Raw genomic sequence first — 20,854 nt, 5'->3', positions numbered from 1 at the left:
TCCAGGCTGAACAACCCCAACTCTTTCAGTCGTTCTTCATAGGAGAGGTGGTCCAGGCCTCTCATAATTTTCGTGGCCTTCCTCTGGACCCACTCTAACAGGTCCGTGTCTTTCTTTTGCTGGGGACCCCAGGGGTCTCACTAGAGCAGAGTCGAGGGGTAGAATCACCCCCCTCGGCCTGCTGGCCACACTTCTGGTGCAGCCCAGGATACGGTTGGCTTTCTGGGCTGCAAGCATGCATTGCCAGCTCATATCCAATTTTTCATTCACCAATATCCCTAAATCCTTGCCTGCAGGGCTACTCCAAATAATTTAATTACTGAGTCTGTAACTGATATTGGGGATTGCCCTGACCCAGGTGCAGGATTTTGCACTTGGCCATGTTGAACTTAATGAGGTTCACATGGGCCCATTTCTCAAGCAAGTCAACGTCCCTCTGGATGGCATCCCTTCCCTCTAGGGTGCCAGCTGGACAACTCAGATTTGTGTCATGCACAAACTTACTGAGGGTGCATTCAAACCCACTGTATATGTCATTGGTGACCTTAGGGACACACCACTTGTTACTGGAGCGTTCATTAGGAATTAGAATACAGAGGCTTAAGCTGCACTGAGAAGGGAAATATAGAATTGGAGTAGGGTAGCATGCCGTAAAGGAAAAGTTTAGTCAGGAATCGTAGGTCTTAAAAAAAAAACCAAAAGTTAGAGAAGCACATCCAGTGATACAGGTTCTTTTAAATACCTAATAGGTGTGAACTCTGAGGTTTCTAAATTTTTGAATGTAAGCAAAGTTGTGAATAATTTTTCATCTGTGTACAATTACAGTTATAGCAGAATGAAAAAGGAAAATATTTAGTCTTGTCTCAAATGCTTTGATTTTTTAATCAGTTTTGAAAATGTATCTGGAAATATTAGGGGCGGCTAAATTCTAATGCTTGGGTTGGTGTGTAAGAGAGTACTTGATAAAGAAATTTATGGGCTTTTGGTTTCTTTCACGACTTTCAAATTAAACAGGTTCATTGATGATGTGTGATAAAAAGAAGGATGTCATTAGCTATTTTTCCACATAAGCTGTAAAAATCTGTGCACCATGTAAAAACGCATTCCCTTCCTCAAAGAAGGAGGACAATAAAGTCACAATGTTGTTCCCAAGAGCATTCCTCATTCTTGGCTGTGTTTAGAGTTTCTGTTGTAACATTGTTCAGCCTTTGCCCTAGACATCCAGGAAAGCACTTTACTTCCCATTGTAATTAAAATACAGTGACATGCTACTTGCTCAATCAATCAGGCAAACTTCCTTTTTTTTTTCAGAATTATTAACTTATATTGGTGGAACTTCTCAGGAAACTGCCTTCCTGTTTTAACAGATGCAGTAAGACCATCCTGAGATCATTCCTGTCTCTGTCTTGTATATATTGCCTTGTTCAGTTAGTTGACATTGGGATTATGTGACAAAGAAATGGCTCAGTGATTTAGTAAGTCTCCTTTTTCAAGTTCATCATAAAAATGCTAAGATAATAAAGGAGTTGAGCATTCTTTGGAAAGGTCTGTAAAATCACTACTTGGTAGTCATTATTGCTTGTACAGTACTTGCATGGACTTTAGAAGCTTTAAACTACACAACTATGCAGTAAAAGTCCTAAATATACCCACTGTTTAATAGTGGCTTTACAAGGACTTATATAATATTCATGAGAGCCATTCATTCTCTTGATGTTTCCTGTACATCTTCACCATCAGACGGCCAAGCTACAGTAATTGTCTCTATAACATATTTGCTAATCCGTCCTCTAATGAATAGACCTTAAGAGATGTTCTAGATTTTGTGGTTGCATGCATTCTCACAGCTGCAGTACTGACCAGATGCAATGCTGTGAAGGCACAATTCAGTTTGCAGCAACAGAGGTCTGAGTTTTGGCTGTATGTCCAGGAGAACAGATTCAGAGAAAGGATAGAAAATGTTAGGGCCATGCCCATGAAGAGACCCCGTGTAACAATGAAGAAGCAGATTATGAAAGGTTAAAAGCTGAATCATAAGATGCCTTTCTTATTTCTGAAAGAAGTCCATTGGGCCATATGAATAACTACTTGTTTAAAATATTATTAATGATGGATATTAAGGACTTCTGTTTTATACTGGTTTTGCATAATATTGCCCTACTCTTCTCTTTTTGCCTTGCTTTCTGTATGTTTTACTTGGTTCTGTTTCCTAGGTCTTTCTTTTTCTTGACTCAGTCAGTCTTAGGATCTGTCTTGGAGTTTCTAACTTGTAATGAAGTATCTGAAATTTCCAAAAGCATTCTAGTCTGTTTCTTCACCACTACATGCATTATTTAGCCCTTGGATATCAGATTTGGAGATCTAATCACACAATGGTAACTTGCATGCATACATTTGTATTTTCATAGCAGGTTAACTGCTCACAGCAATGTCTGTTAGTGCATAAACTTTCTCTACTCTAGAAACATCTGTTTACATTTGGGACTGAAAATGTAGGCAATAATACTAAATTATTACTATTAATTTCTTCAAGAATTTTTTTTCATCTTTCAAATATTTCTTCGAAATAATAAGCTATTTTAGAGATATGAGGACAAACAGTATCTTAAAATCAATAGAGTTACACCTGGGTTAGTTTTGTCTGCACAAGAAAAGTCAGAAGTAACAAAATTTTGAGGACTAAGGAAATCACATAACTTCAACTCTTAAAATATCATTATATGCTGGGTTTTTTTTATTATTATTCTTACTATATGTCTTCTATAAACAAATACGTTAAGGAGGAAGTTCATAACACTGACTGAGACATCCATGTCTATCTTTCCATGAGGGGTAATAAGAGGAAGATAATGTTTCTTCCAGTCCAGGAAATATATTGCTATGGCCTCCTCCACCTTAGGGTTCTCTTTGGAAACGCTGAACCAACTGTGTCTATCCAGTAGACATTTCCTCCTTTCCTAAATTTGAAGATGACAGACTCTGTCAAAACCTACTTAAAAACTCTATCCTCTCTCTGCTGTAAAACCTCTTGCTTCCAAGGTGATTTATTTTGTGTAAGTAGTAGTAAATTGTCAAAGTGGATAAATTTAGAGGGCAGTTAAGCAAGTTGTAATTCTCTCTTTGAAAGTTAAAAATCATTCTGTCTTTTATACCTGAATTGAGCTGATTAATTTACATTTTAAAGAGGGAAGGATGTTGTATTATTAAGTTTTAATTAGGTAGTACCTCTCAGCTGATAATACACTATATACAGTGCCTGTTCTGACTGTGTATGTGTAGGTAATTTAATTATCATGTTTGTCCAGGTTGGCTTTTTCTATTTTATTTCAGTGATACCTAGTTCTTTTTAATTTTGAATCAGTTTGATTTGTCATTAACTGAAGCGGAGCATTAATTTGGCAAATGCAAAGAAACAAACCATACAAAAATATTCAACAATGTTCATTTGAAAATAATAACATTTTGTTAAGATTTACAGATGCTTTTATGCACCATGCTGTTTTAAAATATACTTTTCTGTAAATATGCATGCAAATTCAGCTAGCTATTCTTTATTTAGAGGGAGCAAATTTCAGTCTACTGAGCAGCAGCAGTGATTTGGAATGGTTGGTCTCTCTGTGTCCGTATCTGTGGCTGAAATTTTGGCGTCACCAAGTTTTGAGAAAAAGGCCATAGCCAATTTAATTTTCACGTCTCTCTGAAAATTTAATCAGAATACTTTTAAACTACAATATTAGACTATTGGCACAAGATTCAAGATACTTTACATATTATTCAGAAATGCTTCAAAAAATGCAAACATAAGCAGATATTAGATAGATATATCTGTTTGACAACAGGATAGTAAGCGTGTATTTTGCTATTTACCTCACAGAATGTGGATATAGTTATACATCTAATTTATTTGTGCAACTATTTCCATTGGATATGTAAATACAGTAAGTGTAGGCACAAATTACCATAACTGGTAATTTTATGTGCAATTATCTGATTTTCATACTTAATTGTGATAATTGTATACAAAATTAGACTGAAATTGCTAATTCATCTATGCAGTTCTGCCCATGAAATATTGAAAATCTAAAAATAAATTCTAATACACTATGCTTGTGGTTCGTGGTTATACCACTGTACATAAAAGAATTGCTTTGCCCAGTCCTGTATAAAGAATATGTTAGAAGTCACTAGAGAAAAGAAAGCATATCCCAGGTAGTTGATAGATCATTGCAGCCATATAGTGTTGTGATAGTACATTTTAACCTGAATTTATGGGTTTTGTAATAGAGAAAGAACACATGGTGGTCTGAATAATACACAATGATTCAAATATTTATTAGTCATCAAGCCATGTCTGCCAATGGAAACTTCTCACTTTCTACCTGGCTGTTCCTACTTTCCAGCTTCTGTCTTGCAGTTTAGCAGGAAACACATTCCAGTCTCCGGGACTTTGTGTGGTGTTGCAGACACCTGAAGAGTTTATCTGCAGCATTAATTTATCTGAATGTATTCATCTGTTTCCTCTGTCTTCTGGGTTCATCTGAGTTGTTTTAAATTACAAGATGAGATGAAAATGAAAGCAATGTTGTTGAAATGGCAAACCTAAGACTTAAGTTCTTGATCATAGAATTAGAAACACTTACCAAAACCAAAAAGTTTTCCCCCTTTCTCCCTTTCCCCCTTTCTAGATATTACTGTGCAGCATGGGTTTTGTTATCTTAGCAAGCTTTTGAGTAAGAGGCCAAAGCCTCTTTTCTCTGATTCTCTCACCATTTCTGTCTTTCAAAAGGCAAACCTTTTTTTCTATTTTCAGTTCTCTGTCCCCAGAACTTTCTTCAGTTGTTTCTTTGAGAAATACAGCCTATGGATTCAGATTTATCTCCTCTCACAGTATCACAGTATGCTAGGGATTGGAAGGGACCTCAAAAGATCATCTAGTCCAATCCCCCTGTCGGAGCAGGAACACCTAGATGAGGTTGCACAGGAAGGCGTCCAGGCGAGTTTTGAATGTCTCCAGAGAAGGAGACTCCACAACCTCCCTGGGCAGCCTGTTCCAGTGCTCTGTCACCCTCACTGAGAAGAAGTTTCTTCTCAAATTTAAGTGGAACCTCTTGTGTTCCAGCTTGAATCCATTACCCCTTGTCCTATCATTGGTTGCTACTGAGAAGAGCCTGGCTCCATCCTCATGACATTCCCCCTTTATATATTTATAAACGCTAATAAGATCACCCCTCAGTCTCCTCTTCTCCAAACTAAAGAGACCCAGCTCCCTCAGTCTTTCCTCATAAGGGAGATGCTCCACTCCCTTAATCATCTTAGTTGCCCTACGCTGGACTCTCTCCAGCAGCTCTCTGTCCCTCTTGAACTGAGGGGCCCAGAACTGGACACAATATTCCAGATGCGGTCTCACCAGGGCAGAGTAGAGGGGAAGGAGGACCTCTCTCGATCTGCTAACCACCCCCCTTCTAATACAGCCCAGGATGCCATTGGCCTTCTTGGCCACAAGGGCACAGTGCTGGCTCATGGTCATCCTGCTGTCCACCAGGACCCCCAGGTCCCTTTCCTCTACACTGCTCTCTAACAGGTAGCTCCCCATCCTATACTGGAACCTGGGGTTGTTTCTGCCCAGATGTAGGACCCTACACTTTCCCTTGTTGTATTTCATGAAGTTATTCCCTGCCCAAATCTCCAGCCTGTCCAAGTCTCTCTGAATGGCAGCACAGCCCTCTGGTGTGTCAGCCACTCCTCCTAGCTTAGTGTCATCAGCAAACTTGCTGATAGTACACTCAATTCCCTCATCTAAATCATTGATGAATATATTGAATAATATGGGCCCCAGTACCGACCCTTGAGGCACTCCACTGGTTACCAGCCCCCAACTGGACTCTGCCCCATTGACTACGACTCTCTGGCTTCTCTCCTTGAGCCAGTTCGCAGTCCACCTAATTATCCGATCATCCAGTCCACACTTCCTCAGTTTAGCCATGAGGATGCTGTGGGAGACCGTGTCAAATGCTTTACTGAAGTCAAGGTAGACCACATCTACCGCTCTGCCATCATCCATCCACCTCGTTATTTCCTCATAAAAGGCTATGAGGTTGGTCAAGCATGACTTCCCCTTGGAAAAGCCATGCTGACTGCCCCTAATAACCCTCTTATCCTTGATATGCCTTGAGAGGGCACCAAGGATAAGCTGCTCCATCAGTTTCCCAGGGATGGAGGTGAGGCTTTCCTTAGAATTCTATTTCTACCCTTTCTACCCTAATTCTCCTTTCCTTAGAATTCTATTTCTACCCTTCTCTAGTATCTTTTCTGCATTTACATTAATTTTTTATTTCTTTATATGACACATTAGCTTATTGGCTTTCTGCTTTTACAACATTCTCAAAACTGTCACAATGTATATCATATACCCGAAGAGGCATTCGGTGGACATACTTTTAATATTTCTAGTGTCTAGTCTATTTTAAGGCTTCATAGAGACTACGTAATATATATTAGTAATATAGATGGCATATAGAATTCAGAGAGCTCTATAAATTATTTCCTTGCTCTCTGTCCAAAATTATTTGTCTATTTGGAATTGCAAGTATACAGGCAGAACTGGAAGAAAACAATTAAAGAAGATACTGTTTATTCTCAGTATTTATTTATTATTAAGATTATTAAATAGTGTTTGGGGAAAGACTTGGGAGGCATTGCTTTATAAATCAAAAACTTATTTAATCCACAGCATACAAATGCTCATATGCCTTAAAAGGCACACATACATCTTCCTGGAGCCCTGAAAAGACTAGCTGCTTATGTGATATGCTGAGTCCTTATATCTACAGTTGCTATTTTGCCTTCTTCCAAGCTTTGATTGTTGTCTTGATAGTAACTTTTATAGTGATATGTGAAACTAACCTTGTGCCTGGTACATTTTCATTACACGGTTTTTCTCTGTAATTTCACTACTCTAATAACAAACTGCTATGATTTAAAACCAGTTATACTGAGAAGAGAGACTTAAGTGCCGGAGTATTTCTAAGAGAAGGACTCAACTATGATTTCAGGGACAGTTGAATCAAGAAGGTTACATATTTTGGCATATCATATACCATGACCAACAAGGGGCTTTGGGGCACGTTTTTAAAAAGGGATTGGGAAAAATGTAGCTGTATAGGGACCTGATCTGCTTGAGAGCCACAAAGCTGAAGTATTAATGTATTATTAGTAAAATTTTAGTGGAGTTATTCTGAAGCATTTAACATACATTACCATACATTATATTGTAAACCCTGCCTGTGTAGTGATCTCATGGAGGCAATTTATAGAAACCGAGCAGTTCTATTGTGTGATTAAACATGAATTTCTGAAGCTTTTGTTTTGTTTTAACAGAACAATGAAAATGAAACAGCACTGCATTGTGCAGCTCAATATGGTCATTCAGAAGTGGTTGCTGTTCTGTTAGAAGAGCTAACAGACCCTACAATAAGGAACAACAAACTGGAAACACCTCTGGACCTGGCAGCACTTTATGGACGGCTGCGCGTTGTAAAAATGATCATCAAAGCATATCCAAACCTGATGAACTGTAATACAAGAAAACACACTCCTTTGCATCTTGCTGCACGTAATGGCCACAAAGCTGTTGTACAGGTGCTTCTGGAAGCTGGAATGGATGTCAGCTGCCAAGTTAGTGTGTAATTTCTTTCTTCCCTTCTTCCTTTCTTCCTTTCTTCCTTTCTTTCCTTACTTTCACTTATCATTAGAATGTAATACAAATGAAATAACTTCTTACATTTTTTCTTTTAAAATACACTTGCATTTACTTTTTTAGAAATGCTGCAAGGTGATAGAAAATACAGATTTATTTCTTATGACCCAAGTGATGTGTTCAAAGCGATAACTCAAGAAAGATACGTGTCTTCAAAGCTGAGTGTATATTTTAATGTTGTCTTGAGACATTTAGATACATAAATCATATCAACCGTTCATGTAGGTGTGTATATATATATTGGTTTTTTACAACATTGGTTTTAATGATACTAAGCTGACTTTGTAAAGCTATGGCCCTTAATGGTCACAGCAATCTGAAACAATGTTGGACGCATTTCCCAGGGTTATCCCATTCTAAACCCGAAGTTATTAAGTAAAAATTATTTTGTTTTTCTGATTATCTAAACACTTGTTTTATAAATCTAAAAGAAAATTCTGTAACAATACACTCTTGCAGCTACTGACTCCAACCTGTTAGCTGTTTGGTGCCTCTAGTTCTATACACAGTAAATTATAATGGTGTAAAAGGGGTAAGTTTAAATAAAAGAGACATAGATGGAAACAGATACAAGGTACAGCAGCAGCAGATTTTATGTCCAGTTCTTTGTAGTGGAAAGTGTCCAAGCATTTTAACTACAGAGGACCTGATTCTGTTACGTGTGAAGTCTTGCCTCAGTCTTATGATTTCTCTTGATTTGGTTGACAACACTGTATTTGAGTTTAAAGTGTATTTTATTTTCAGATTTAAAGTAGCCTTCTTGCTGTCTGAGTACATATAATAAGCTTCAAATTACATTTTTTTTTCAGCTTTATATCTATTTTCAGATCAACCAACCAACCAAACATAATTATACCTATTTTAGAGTCACATCCAGGCATTTAATCACCAGTAGGTGATTTAATAAATCTTGTGAACTTTGCCTAAACTTTGACTAAGTTTTATAATCATTTTAAGCTTTAGGTGCATTTAATCAAACACCTTTGTACACATAATTCCCTTTTATATAGAAAGATTCCACGTGGATTCCATCCACTTTTGTTATTTTTGGATTCTTCCATCAAGGTCAGGTTTTTCAGCTCTTGCGGAAAAGAATGTGAAATGAGAAAGAAAAGATAGATTAAAAAAAAAAAAACAAACAACACAACAAAGCAAACTAGAAAATATTAACATATTTTAAGATTAAAAATAGATACTCTCAAATGCTTTCAAAATGAAAATGTGGTAAAATTGTTTTGTTACTTTTATTAGCTCTAGTATCTTTTGAGTTAGTATTGTTACTTGCTTCAAACTATTTCAAACTGAAACGCTTTTTTTTTCCTGTGGTTTACTTACTTGTGTATTTGCCTACCATTATGCTTCCAATTTCATTTGCTTTTGATTTTCTTTTCTAGAAAGTGATACCCTTGCAAAGGTTAATACAAGCAGCTCTTTTGTTTCAGCTGTCCTTTACTATTACTACGTTTTCAGTAATTTAGGAAAGTTTAATGCTAAAGCAACACATAACGGAACCCTTGAAAACCTGTTTCTGAATGTATAATTTCTCTTCTATCTCTAGCAAATGAATGAGGAAAAAGTCAGAAAGAAGCTGAACTAATGCCTGAATTGATACTTAAGGAATAGAACAATTGAAGAAAAATAGTCTCTGTCATGGCAACTTACAAACTGATGGTTTCATGAGGGTTGAATATTACACAATGCTTTTATGAAATGTGTTCTTCCTCTTATGTAATCTAGATAATTTTAGCACTACTGTGAATTTTCCTAAGCCATTTCTATCTATAGTTATACCAAAAGTTTTTTGCTGGTCTTTAAAAAATATAGTGGCTGCAAATTTTGTATAATATTCTTTTAAGAAATGAGAGGTTCTTTTAGCAATAGTCATCTGTTTACCATCTACACTAAAATTTTCTTTTTTTGAAATTCTGATTTGTTTTAAGTAATTTATATTCTTATTTTTCTTAGTTATTCTTGGGCAGGGGGATTATTTTTTTTTATTTTTTATTTTTTGCACTGGGAAATCTTGTTTCTTCTTTGTTTGTCCTACTTGCCATAAGGAAAGATCATTTATTTATTTTCTCACCGGTATAGAAACTCTCCATCAATATGTTCCTTGTCATTCAGCATTTTAGCATATTGGCAGTTTGGCTCTGTACATATTATTAACTTATTATTTCTATAACCTCTGAAAAATTCTTTGTTGATGATTACTGGCAGCTTATTAAACTGAGCAGAGCATACAATATCAGCCTGTTACTTAAAACTGAACTCAGCTCTTTTAATATTAATTAAATTGCTCTGCATCACTGATTGGGAAAGAACAATATACAAAGTATAATCCCATGCGGTAAATAAAATTGTACACGTTCATACACATTAAATAAATTCAGCTTATCAGCCGTAAAGAGCTCTCAGAATGTTGAGAGACAATTATAGAAGTAGCCTATCTGCTATCTCTCTGTAATTGTAAATATTTATTTGTTTAAATGGGAAGTTTACTTTAGCCATGTTATCTCTCTTTTCGCTACTCCCTAAACACTTTTAATCATAGCAAATATTTGGACTAGCATTTAATTTTTGATTGAATTAATCACACATTTTATTCATTTCCCAGGTCTATCCAATATCCTTCAATATGAAATTATTTAGAAGTGGGCAATACAAATCTGCTTCATCTCTTTATGCTTTGAAGTTTTCATTTAAATTGAAACATATGAAAAATACACAGGTGTTGGGTGAGTGATAGATTTTGGGCCCTCAGTAAAATAAGATACTGCACAGTTCAGTGTGTTTCATGTAAACAGTAATTTTATAATTGTAAATACCTTAAAAACTTGGCCCCTTATTCTTATCCAGCTTTCATCTATCCCTATTTGCCTTTCCTGTCTGTTTCAGTAATGATGGCAATTTCCATTGCTTATCACTGTAGTTCTGCAAAGAGCTATGCCCCTTCCTTTTTGCTGTCACTATGTATGGAGGATATTCTGTGAATCAGTTTGCAAAGCTACCATTCCATCTTCCAGATTATGTCAGAAATCCATATCAAAACTATAGTAAACTGCCTATGAATAAGGACTAGACAAGTGACCTAATTACAAGCTCTTGCATATTTACATGGTTAAAAAAATGTCTAATTAATAAAACCCTTGATACTGTTATGTGAGCCTGCAAATTGTACACCAAGTTGATTTGTTTATCCTGATGTTCCTACTGACAATGTCCTTCTATTCTTGCTTGCTTTGTGTGTCCAGCTGTGACGTTGTACCTGTGTTCAGCTGTAAGCTACTTGGGGCAGGAACTGTTTTATTATATGCTTAGCACAATTTGTGCTATAGTTCTCTATATTTGATACAAAGAAAACTTATGCCAGGGAGTCAATATCTAATCCATTGATGCAAACTCAAGCAGACTTTAGCTCACTGCGTTCATGAAAAAATACCATCATTTTTTGCATTAAATATCACTGTGGAAGAATTTCCAAAGATAATGGTAGTGTTCGCTTTGCCAGGAAAATAGGATCAAAGGCAATGAAAGCTTCAGGAAGTAAAGCAGTGAATATTGTCTATAAATCTTAAGTTTGCTCGCTGTAGTATAAACAACAAGAGTATATTAGCACATGGGTACACCATTATAAGTGAAAAATATCTACGTAAAAGCTTTAGCACATCTTAAATAATATATAGAAATTCTTTGCAACTACATTTTTTAATCCTTCCAATTTGTGTAACATGCTCTATTGCACCAGAAAAATAAAACCAAACCCACAACATTATTTCTATCTTCAAGTAGTAGTCCACATGTACATTTGCAAAGAGAGATACATCTACTCAGCCAGTCCTCCAAGTTTCTCTTGGCCCTGTTCATCCTGAGGCTCAGCTTTTTCCTTATGTTAAAATGGAGTTTGGTAACTGAACTCTATGGTAACAAGGACATTTCTGCCTTCTGGACAGTTTTTGGGTCGAGGGATCTGATTCACTTGTTAATTATTCACTATTACCATGAAATCCTGCCTAGAGCTTTTAAGATTTACGTCAGCATTCATCTTCATGACATCTCATGCAGGATTACACATCCGCATCTTACAAGTGTGCTTTCAATTTCCATATTCCCAGACTGATTTTCTTTCAGTTTCATGGTAAGATGTCCCCTCTTGTTCAGAAAATCACCTATGTAGTGGACAGATCAGTCCACTTTCAAATTCCTCTTTTGAACAGACTGTTTGCAAGATATACCTCATTTCTGGGATATGGCATTCATTAGTATTGTCTGATAGCTTGGAGTTGTAAAGGAAAGGCTGGCCCAGAATTCAGGGCAGTGCAGAATGCCTGTAAAGCCTTTCAGGATCATGTTCAGATATGACAGGAAGCGTCACAGTAGAATAGACGCAGAAGCGAGAAAGTATAAAATGAAAAAACTGGCATTTGGCATTGGGTTCCTCTCCCAACACCATGAATTATGTATGTAAGCGGCTTAAGTTTCTCTACTGCCTTTATGCATAGCAGAGCTTTGGTTTGTTGTTACAGAACTATCTTCTGGCTCTAAAGTTGCCCCCAGATAGATTTGTTTGCCTTACACATCTACAGGGGATTTCCTCTTTTGGTGTTAGTTTTCATTCCATTTCTTATGAGATGTATGCTTTCCTCAGGGAAAGTGTTACTTGCCTTTCCTTCAGTGGGGAATTTTGATCAATAGAAAGGCCCTGCTGTCAGTTCTGACAATTACCGTATCAGGATCTTTTCAGCCCCTTAACTGAGGAGTCTGAGGATAGATCCTCTTCCTTGAGTTCAAAGCTGTTGATTCACCATGCCCTAACATTAACACTCAGTCTCAAAACATGCCACAGCAATGGATTCTAGATAGCTGTTGTCACTAAAGTATGTCCATTTTTTCCATTCCTTATTAATATTAATACAGAATGTTCTCTACAATTCTACTTAAGATGGTTCCCATCTCTGCAGTTCATGCTCAGCAGGACTAAAATTTAGTGCTCAGGCCTCCTATAACATTTGAACTTCTGTTGATTTCGTTGTTGGTGTATCTCTCGTGGAATCACAGAATGGCTGAGGTTGGAATGGAACTCTGGAGGTCATCTGGTCCAACTCCCCTGTTCAAGCAGGGTCACCTAGAACAGGTTGTCCAGGACTGTGTCCAGACAGCTTTTGAATATCTCCAAGGTTTGAGACTCTACAACCTTCCTGGACAGCCTGTACCATGGCTCAGTCACCTGCACAGCAAAAAACGTCTCCTTATGTTCAAACAGAACCTCCTGTGTTTCAGGTTCTCCCCATTACCTCTTCTGTTACTGGATACCACTCAGCCTGGCTCAGTTTCTTTACACCCTACCTTGAGATATTTGTACACGTTGATGAGATCCCCGACGAGCCTTCTCTCGTGTAGGCTAAACAGTCCCAGTTTTCTCAGCCTTTCATCATAGGAGAGATGCTCCACTCTTTAATCCTCTTAGTGATTGTCTCCAGTAGCTCTGTATCTATCTTGTTTGGAGGAGCCCAGAACTGGACAGAATCCTCCAGGTGTGACCTCACTAGTGGTGAACAGAAGAGAAGGTTACCTCACTCGACCTGCCGGTAACACTCCTCCTAGTGCAGCCCAGGATACTGTTAGCTTTTTTGCTGCAAGGACACATTGCTGGCACATGTTCAAATATGACAGGATATGGTCAACTGTAGTGAATATGTTCAAATATGAGAAACACATTCGTCTTTTCTCAAAACGGTGAGTGATCAACTGTGATTGAGCCCCTATTTTGATATTCTTCTCTGGCAGGGTACTGTGTCAAACTGCTCCCCATTGTGGCTTTTGAATTTCACCACCTGCCTTTCCAAAGTCAAATGTTTTGGAGTCAAAGCTGTACTTCTCACCCTCGATGACAGGGAACACTATGGTAATAGTAGCAGGTCCACCCAATAGTCTTGAGGTTTATTCATGTCAGTAAGTCACCAATCTGAAGGAAATGCCATATCCACACAAATACTAAAGAGGATAACAGGCTGTGTCAAAGCCTTTTTCAAGACTGCTGATGTCAAGCCTTTTTCAAGTAATCATAACTATAGCTATCAGTGACTTTTCTGATACCTCTTTTCATTCTCAGAAATTTCTGAACTTCACTTTAAGCTCTGTGTGCACCTTTGTGGTTGCACTAAGTCACTGCAGAATTATCCAATGTTAAAGTCTATTGCAGTTACTGGAAAGCTCCTGTAGATATTGTTTGCGTTAAGGATTTTGAAACCATCTCTAAGTAAATCTGAATATTTAGTCTACTTGTTCAGAATAAGTCTGTGAATGTTCATCTGGATTGCTTCTGAAAATTGAAAGATTAGAAATTGTTTTGAGATATGTATTATATATATTTCATATATATATATTCTCTTGCTGACTTCTTTCTCCTCTCCATTATACTGCTAGTAGACCTGATGCGCTGGATGTAAATGACATTGGGCATGCTTTACTTTATATGTCCATGTACTAAGTATGAAGAAAGAAAAAAAGTGAGTGGTCCTATTATGGACATAACAAAGAGTTTTCAGGCTCAGTTGGTAGGACAAGTGTACACTTACTGTGTGCTCACAACCCATCTCAGGATCTCTGGTTACTTCTAAATATCCTGTCATTTCATCGCTGTAACACTGGTGCATACTGGTACAGCTAATAAATAATGAATCACTGTTTTATTTTGGAGTTAATTTTTTTGTGTGTCTTTAAAGTTTTTCTGCCATAGCAAGCATGACAATGGTGCATTTGGATAAAATATAGAAAACCCAAATTCGAGCAGTAAAACCTTTAACATTTGCCCACAAATAAAAAACACTCAAAATCTAATTTACTATCAAAAAGAAGAGATGAGTCAGAGATTCAGTGAGATCTAGTAGTTCTGTATCTAGTGCTAATGCTATCGTATGGAAAGGCATTCTGTTCAGATTTCTCAGTAACAGTCAGCAGTATAAAATACCACGAAAAGTAGCTTGTTAAGAGAGGTAGTTTTCTTTTCAGTACTGTAAATTTTATTTGAGTAATGGTCCATTCACAACGAATTCTGTGTCACAGAAATCTGCAAAATCAGGTTCACGGACATCTAAAGTAGAATTTAAATGATCTAAACGTAGACATCTCATGCTGTTGGAGGTGCCTTAGGGTATCCAAGACATCTGTATGGTGCAGATATGATGCAGATGCAATGTAAGCATTAACTGGAGGATCAGCTGGAGGCCAGGCGGGATATCCTTGGGCATCTCTCACTGTGCAACTGCATTGACCTTCTAGGGTATGATCCAGTTGCAGGTTAAAACACCTGTGTAGCTGTCCACATGTAAACTGGCTGACTCTGCTGAACAGCTGTGTTCCACTGACAGTATTGACTGGATTTTCACTGCCTATAATAGCAGTTTAGAAATTTTGCACAAATGCAGGCTTGTTAAATGGGAGTTGTATTACATCCCTACTATATTTTCTTCTATAGTTATTAATTTTTATAGTAGAACTGACAGCATTTATGTTGTTATCTTGAATAATAATTAAAAAAAAAATGGTAGTATTTGTTCTTGCCCATTCAATGTTTTTTATGTGTAGATAAAATAGAGGGGAAAAATAAATACTTATTTTCTAAATGTATTCTTTTCAAAAGGGTTTACTGGTATTTTAATTGGCATTTTAAATGTCACAATATTTTTTTTTCTAGACAGAAAAAGGGAGTGCACTACATGAAGCAGCCCTATTTGGAAAGGTGGAGGTAGTACGCATTTTGCTTGAAACAGGTAAATCTAATTCGCAGGAAACTGCACAAATATCTTTAATATTCCTAATTTGGGGTATGTCTCCTCAACTTCTGGTTATACAAATTACTGTTATCTTTGTCAGCCTTTGCAAATCTAATCACATGTACATCTCCTTAAAACAGTGTTCTTTTAGAATAAGAAATTACCATACGCAGAGAACAAAAGGAATGTTTTCACTAAGGCTCAGAAATTCCATATATGACTCAGTGTATGCCACTGTCTTCTGAGAATAAATGTATTCTGAGAACAAAATGGCTACATAAAATTTTGTTATTCATTCTGAAAGACAGCCAAGAATATTCTTTGATCTAGAGGCCAGAAGACTCATGTTCACATTTATTTCCTTCACTTAGCTATTGCTAACAAACACAAGATCTTGCTTGCTCCTTTATTTCCTGAATAAACTTTGAGTGCTTGTGAAGAAAGGGGAAGGCACTGTGTCTCTGAGAATTGCATTTATCGTGAAAGAACTGGAGAACAGGGATACAGAGTCCCAACAAACCCATCTACTACATAATAAGTGTTTCAGAATTGTTGCAGGTAAATTACTCATATAAACAACTGTCTTCTCAGATAAATGAGAAGACCAATGAAAATAAAAATATCGAGAAATGACTTCTCTGAGATACGTGAACTTCTATTACGCTGAGGGATCTCATTGATCTTCATTATCAGTGCTTGTGGGGTTATGTATTGCAAAAGAAGGTATGTCCTCCTCACAGTTCCTCATCTAAATCTCAGCTAGTGCATACCTGATCTGAGATCCGTTTTCAGAAAAAAAGGTCCTTCCAAGATGCTATTCTGTTTGGATGCATAAGAAGGAGGCAGAAAGGGGTCTTCATCTGCCCTTAAAAAGGCAGGGCCTTTTTATATTAATTCACCCAAAAGAGGAAGGACTGGAGAACATCACACAAACATAGGAATCCCTTAGACCACAAGTAAAGAGTACCTCTTACAGACTAGAACACTTTATAGCCTCTGCCAGAGTACCATTGTACAAGAGAGTGGAGTAGAGTCTTCACCGTGAACTCCTTCAACCCCAAATGCTCTGCACTTCCGCAACATGCCCCACCTTCTGTCCTTTTTATCTAACAATCCCCTTCTTGTTCTGCTTCAAAAAAGACTGCAAAGGAAAGGTGTAAGGTGATGTCTCTGGTCTCTGAAAATCAGCTTCCACTTCTAATTAACCCAGCAGTATTTTGGCTTTATTTTCAGTGGCAAAACAAGTATCTCTTTCTCACAAAACAAATTAGGAAACTCTCCATCATGTCAGGAAATGACAAGAACTGCAGCCTTTTCTGGTGAGCAGAGAAATCCTTCCATGCTTCCAGAATGTCCTTAGAAATCCTGCTTCCTCTAATTTCCCGTATTCAGTGTCCCAAGAAGAATCTCATTCTGTTTGTTAGGACCTTTCATGCCTTTACTTTTTACGAAAGTACATCTAAACTTAAAAACAACTTCAGTCTTCTACCGTAATTAGAACATTTCCAAAGTAACCCCTACAAGACAATGGTGGAGAGTCATGCAGTATCATGTACAACAGGTTCTCTGAGACATATCCGGGATAAGCCTCAAACTTATTTACGGTTACATTCCCAGTTTAAGCCAAACAATTACTTTGTCAACAGTCTGAACAGCCTGTGAGGAAATGCTCTGGCTATTCACACGGCCCTTATACTACATATAGGTATTTCAGTCTACTCAAAGCACGAATTTCGAACATGTCGCCATGAAGTACAAAACTTTTAAGGTTAATAACTTTTTCAGTATTGCTCCCAAAACACGTACTGGTACTATGGACTAGAAAATCCCCAATAAATCAGAGCAGTTGGGGGGGAATTAGAATCCAGCAATGCAGGAAAAACATTCAGAGAGTTCTTGACTTTATAAAATATTATTTTCAGGATGGCTGTTTCTTAGGAACAGTCTGTTAAAATAATCCCAAATTTGGTTTAAGAAGCTTACTTTATATCCCCATGAGTTACAGAAACATAAAAACAATCCACGTCAGCATGTGAATTTTAGGCTACTCAGGCTTCAAACAGAAATGGATGCTGTACTTCAACTATAACACAGCTGTTAATCTGCTACAGTTGTAAAACTGCTTGCATTCAATTTGCCAGATAATTGAGTCTGATATACCACATTTATAATCAGAAGTACTTGGGGTTAAAAATTCCACCACAGATCATTTTATTTTTCAGGAATTGATACCAACATAAAGGACAGTTTGGGTAGAACGGTTTTAGATATTCTTAAAGAACATCCATCTCAGCAGTCACTCCAAATTGCGGCTCTACTTCAAGGTAAGTCATATTCAGTTATACACTTGTTAGAGACAGATCAGAATAGCATGGAGGAATATTAAGATATATAGTAACTTCTACTCTTTCAATGTTTCATTATACAAGAGTAATCTTTTGAATTAAAAAGACAAAATTCTTGTTTGCTAGATACATGAAAATAAGTGGTTGAATATTTGAATTTCAGAGTAATTTCTTTTTTTCTGACAATAGACATTAGCATGGTATGTCACTTATAGTTACTCTGTACATTCTTCATTACGAAATAATATATTGTAATATTTCACTGCAGTTCCATTAAATTGTGATGGCAAACTACAATTGAAATGCTCAATTCATTCATAAATAACAACTATGACTGAAAGATGGTGACAAATTTTCAAAACATTGCATTTTTCTGATTTTCATAAAATTCCAAAAAAAAATTAAACCAGGCAGTAACTCTTGACATTATAGCAGGAAGAATATAATTTTGTTGTACATACGTTTGTTCTCATTCCTCATCTTAGTTTCATGGTATAAGACTGATGGAACTGCATTGTTTACTTCAATTTTTCACTCTAGAAGATGGCATTAAAGTGATGAAACATGAGCTAGTACATAGCTCAGTGTTAAATGTCATTTCCTTCTCTGGAAGGAAAAAGTCCTTCTCCTTCTATGGCATTTGTTCCCTGCGTTTTCAGATTAGTATTTCATTAACTGTGTTTGACAGAGGAGTTCCCTGCAGGTATTGTTGCTGGCTCTCCACCTGTATTGATTATTCCCATCTTTAAATAAGCCATTTTAATCAGTTCAGTGTCAGTTCTACATATGAACTAGCTCATGCTTCAGTCTCCCACATAACTGTATTTCATAAGAACATTTCCTGGAGAAAATGAGGTCATGTGGCCACACTCTGTCCTTCAGGTTTGTTTTTTTTTTCTGAATAACTTCCAAACTTGTTAGCCAGCTTCAGTAAAGTTATCCAGTGGGATGACAGACTGAAGATAGAAAGCTCCTATAAGTGTAATGAAAATTTTGCAGGATGGAGGAGAGGTATTCTCCTAAGGAGCAGATTCATGTTCATCCAAACTGAATTAACAGCTTGCCTTGATGTCTCTCTTTCTCCCTCCTTCCTATTTTCTTTTTCACTTTCCCCTATTTCCACCCTTACTCCTCCCCTACTTCCAGCTACACAGTTCCCTTCCGTATTCCTTGCTTGCAGGAGATTGCAAAGTGATCCAATTAAGTTCATGAACCAGAAATATATGAAACCTATAAATTATTATAGTACCTATATTTAATAGTATGTAACAATAATAAAAACTAAGATTATAATTATATAAATATACATTTGTTTGTTTTAATGAACTTGCCTCCTATGTGATTCCGGTCCCAGAGTTAGCTCTGTCCCAGGTAATTGGCAGAAATGTGCATCAAAAGTGGGGACGAAGATATGGGTGAGGGAAATAGGACTCCCCCCTGTCAGCGGAAGGGAGTTCCTAATTTGTCTCAGACTGTATAGTGAAACTTCAGCCTTTATATCCTCACTGAGCTGCAGCATGAACGTACCACTATGTAAAGGAAAACAGGGTTAATATCATACTCAAATTCTTCAGTGGCAAGAAAAGGGTCAGTCAGAACTTCCACATTCTTAGACATCCAAATCAATCATCCTTCAGATATTAATCTGAGATCCATTATGATATCCCATCACCAACTAAACTAATTTCCATTTTAGTATTTCTACATTGTTCCATTTTCTTCTTAGTTTGATAACTTTGCAGTCTCATGAAGAAAGTTTCTTGAAAGTACCCTTGCTCTATGAAAAACAGAGCACCCAAACCCCTCTCAAGGGCTTGTCACGTTGACAGATCAGTATCTGCCCCTAGTTTTTACCACAAAAAGGAAATACATCCATTTCAAGGCTTTTTGGTGCTTTGACATGCAATCTTTTTCACATGTGTGCCTTGAAAATATAATGAAGACTGATTAGTAGTTTCAGCTCATATTAGTATGACGAAACTGTGCTTATAACAAGCAGCTGTTTAGTTTTGCTCTGTCTGCTTTATAGTCAGAAATGATGTACAAGGATGAAAAATGTTTACAAAGATGCCATTCTGAGTCTTAAGAAAACCTGAGGACCCCATTCAGAACTCCCTTGTGGAGCCCACTGAGATTCTTTTTCATCAACAAAGGGTTCACTGAAGCTTTAATCATCAATGATAAAGTTTGAACTGTGAGCTGAAGTTCAAAAGTAAAATCAGGAGTGGCAGAATTCAGTACTGGCACTGCTGATGATACGGTAGACCAACCCTCCTCTACAAAGCCAGTTAGTTGAGTATGCTCTTCACTGTAGTGTGGGCATTTATCCTGTTGTAGCTGAAAAATCAGTGAAGCACTGGGATTTTGGGAAACATGAATGTACTGTAATTGAGTTCGACTTCAGTAGGTAATGAATTCCATGCAAAGAAAGGGCACTTGCTGAGAGTTAGTGGCTTCCAAATACACTCCTGTTAAAACTTCTGTCTTCAGATGATTGTCTAGAGAAGCTTACATGTCTCCTTCATGCAGACTTATAGGAAATAGAAGTTAAATTAATGGCGTCAGACAATTACTGACCAGATTTTATAAGTGTCTTGCTCATTTTTTTCTTTATGCAGACACAATGGCACTGAATTGATCCTTTCACCTTGTTGCTGGGATAGAGTAAGATTTTATCAGCTAGCATTCTCATTTTCACCATTTCCCTCTTGTATTTTATGAGTGTTACTGTACAGTTTATAGTATTAACAGCATATTTGTCCCTGCCACAAGACATGAGCTTTCAAAATATAAAACAAAGGCTGAAAGATGCATATAAACAGACTGGAGGAAACAGACAAGGAAATAATGTGACTGGTATTACTGGTGGGCCTCATAGGTAGTGTTCTGTACTATATGCAGAGGGGGAACAGAGTTGTGAGAGAAGTTTTGAAAGAAAATGAGTTGGTTTTGAGGATACTTATGAGAAACTTCTTTGAAGG

The 20,854-nt window shown here is 37.1% G+C and overlaps 1 protein-coding gene across 4 annotated transcripts in view; it reads left to right on the top strand.

Moving 5' to 3' along the window:
* ANKS1B (ankyrin repeat and sterile alpha motif domain containing 1B) overlaps window positions 1–20,854 on the top strand; it is a gene marked incomplete at its 5' end in the record, with an annotated part of 460,979 nt that overhangs the window by 63,900 nt on the left and 376,225 nt on the right. For all 4 annotated transcript variants that reach the window (XM_082485311.1, XM_082485313.1, XM_082485312.1 and 1 more), the window contains 3 exons: window positions 7,378–7,674; window positions 15,450–15,525; window positions 17,751–17,852. In XM_082485311.1, coding sequence (XP_082341437.1) covers window positions 7,378–7,674; window positions 15,450–15,525; window positions 17,751–17,852 — 475 coding nt within the window. The remainder of the gene's footprint in view (window positions 1–7,377; window positions 7,675–15,449; window positions 15,526–17,750; window positions 17,853–20,854) is intronic.

Source organism: Vanellus vanellus (genome assembly GCF_965231255.1).
Source record: "Vanellus vanellus genome assembly, chromosome: 1".
Taxonomy (NCBI): Eukaryota; Metazoa; Chordata; class Aves; order Charadriiformes; family Charadriidae; genus Vanellus; species Vanellus vanellus.
This window is presented reverse-complemented; position numbering and strand designations above follow the sequence as displayed.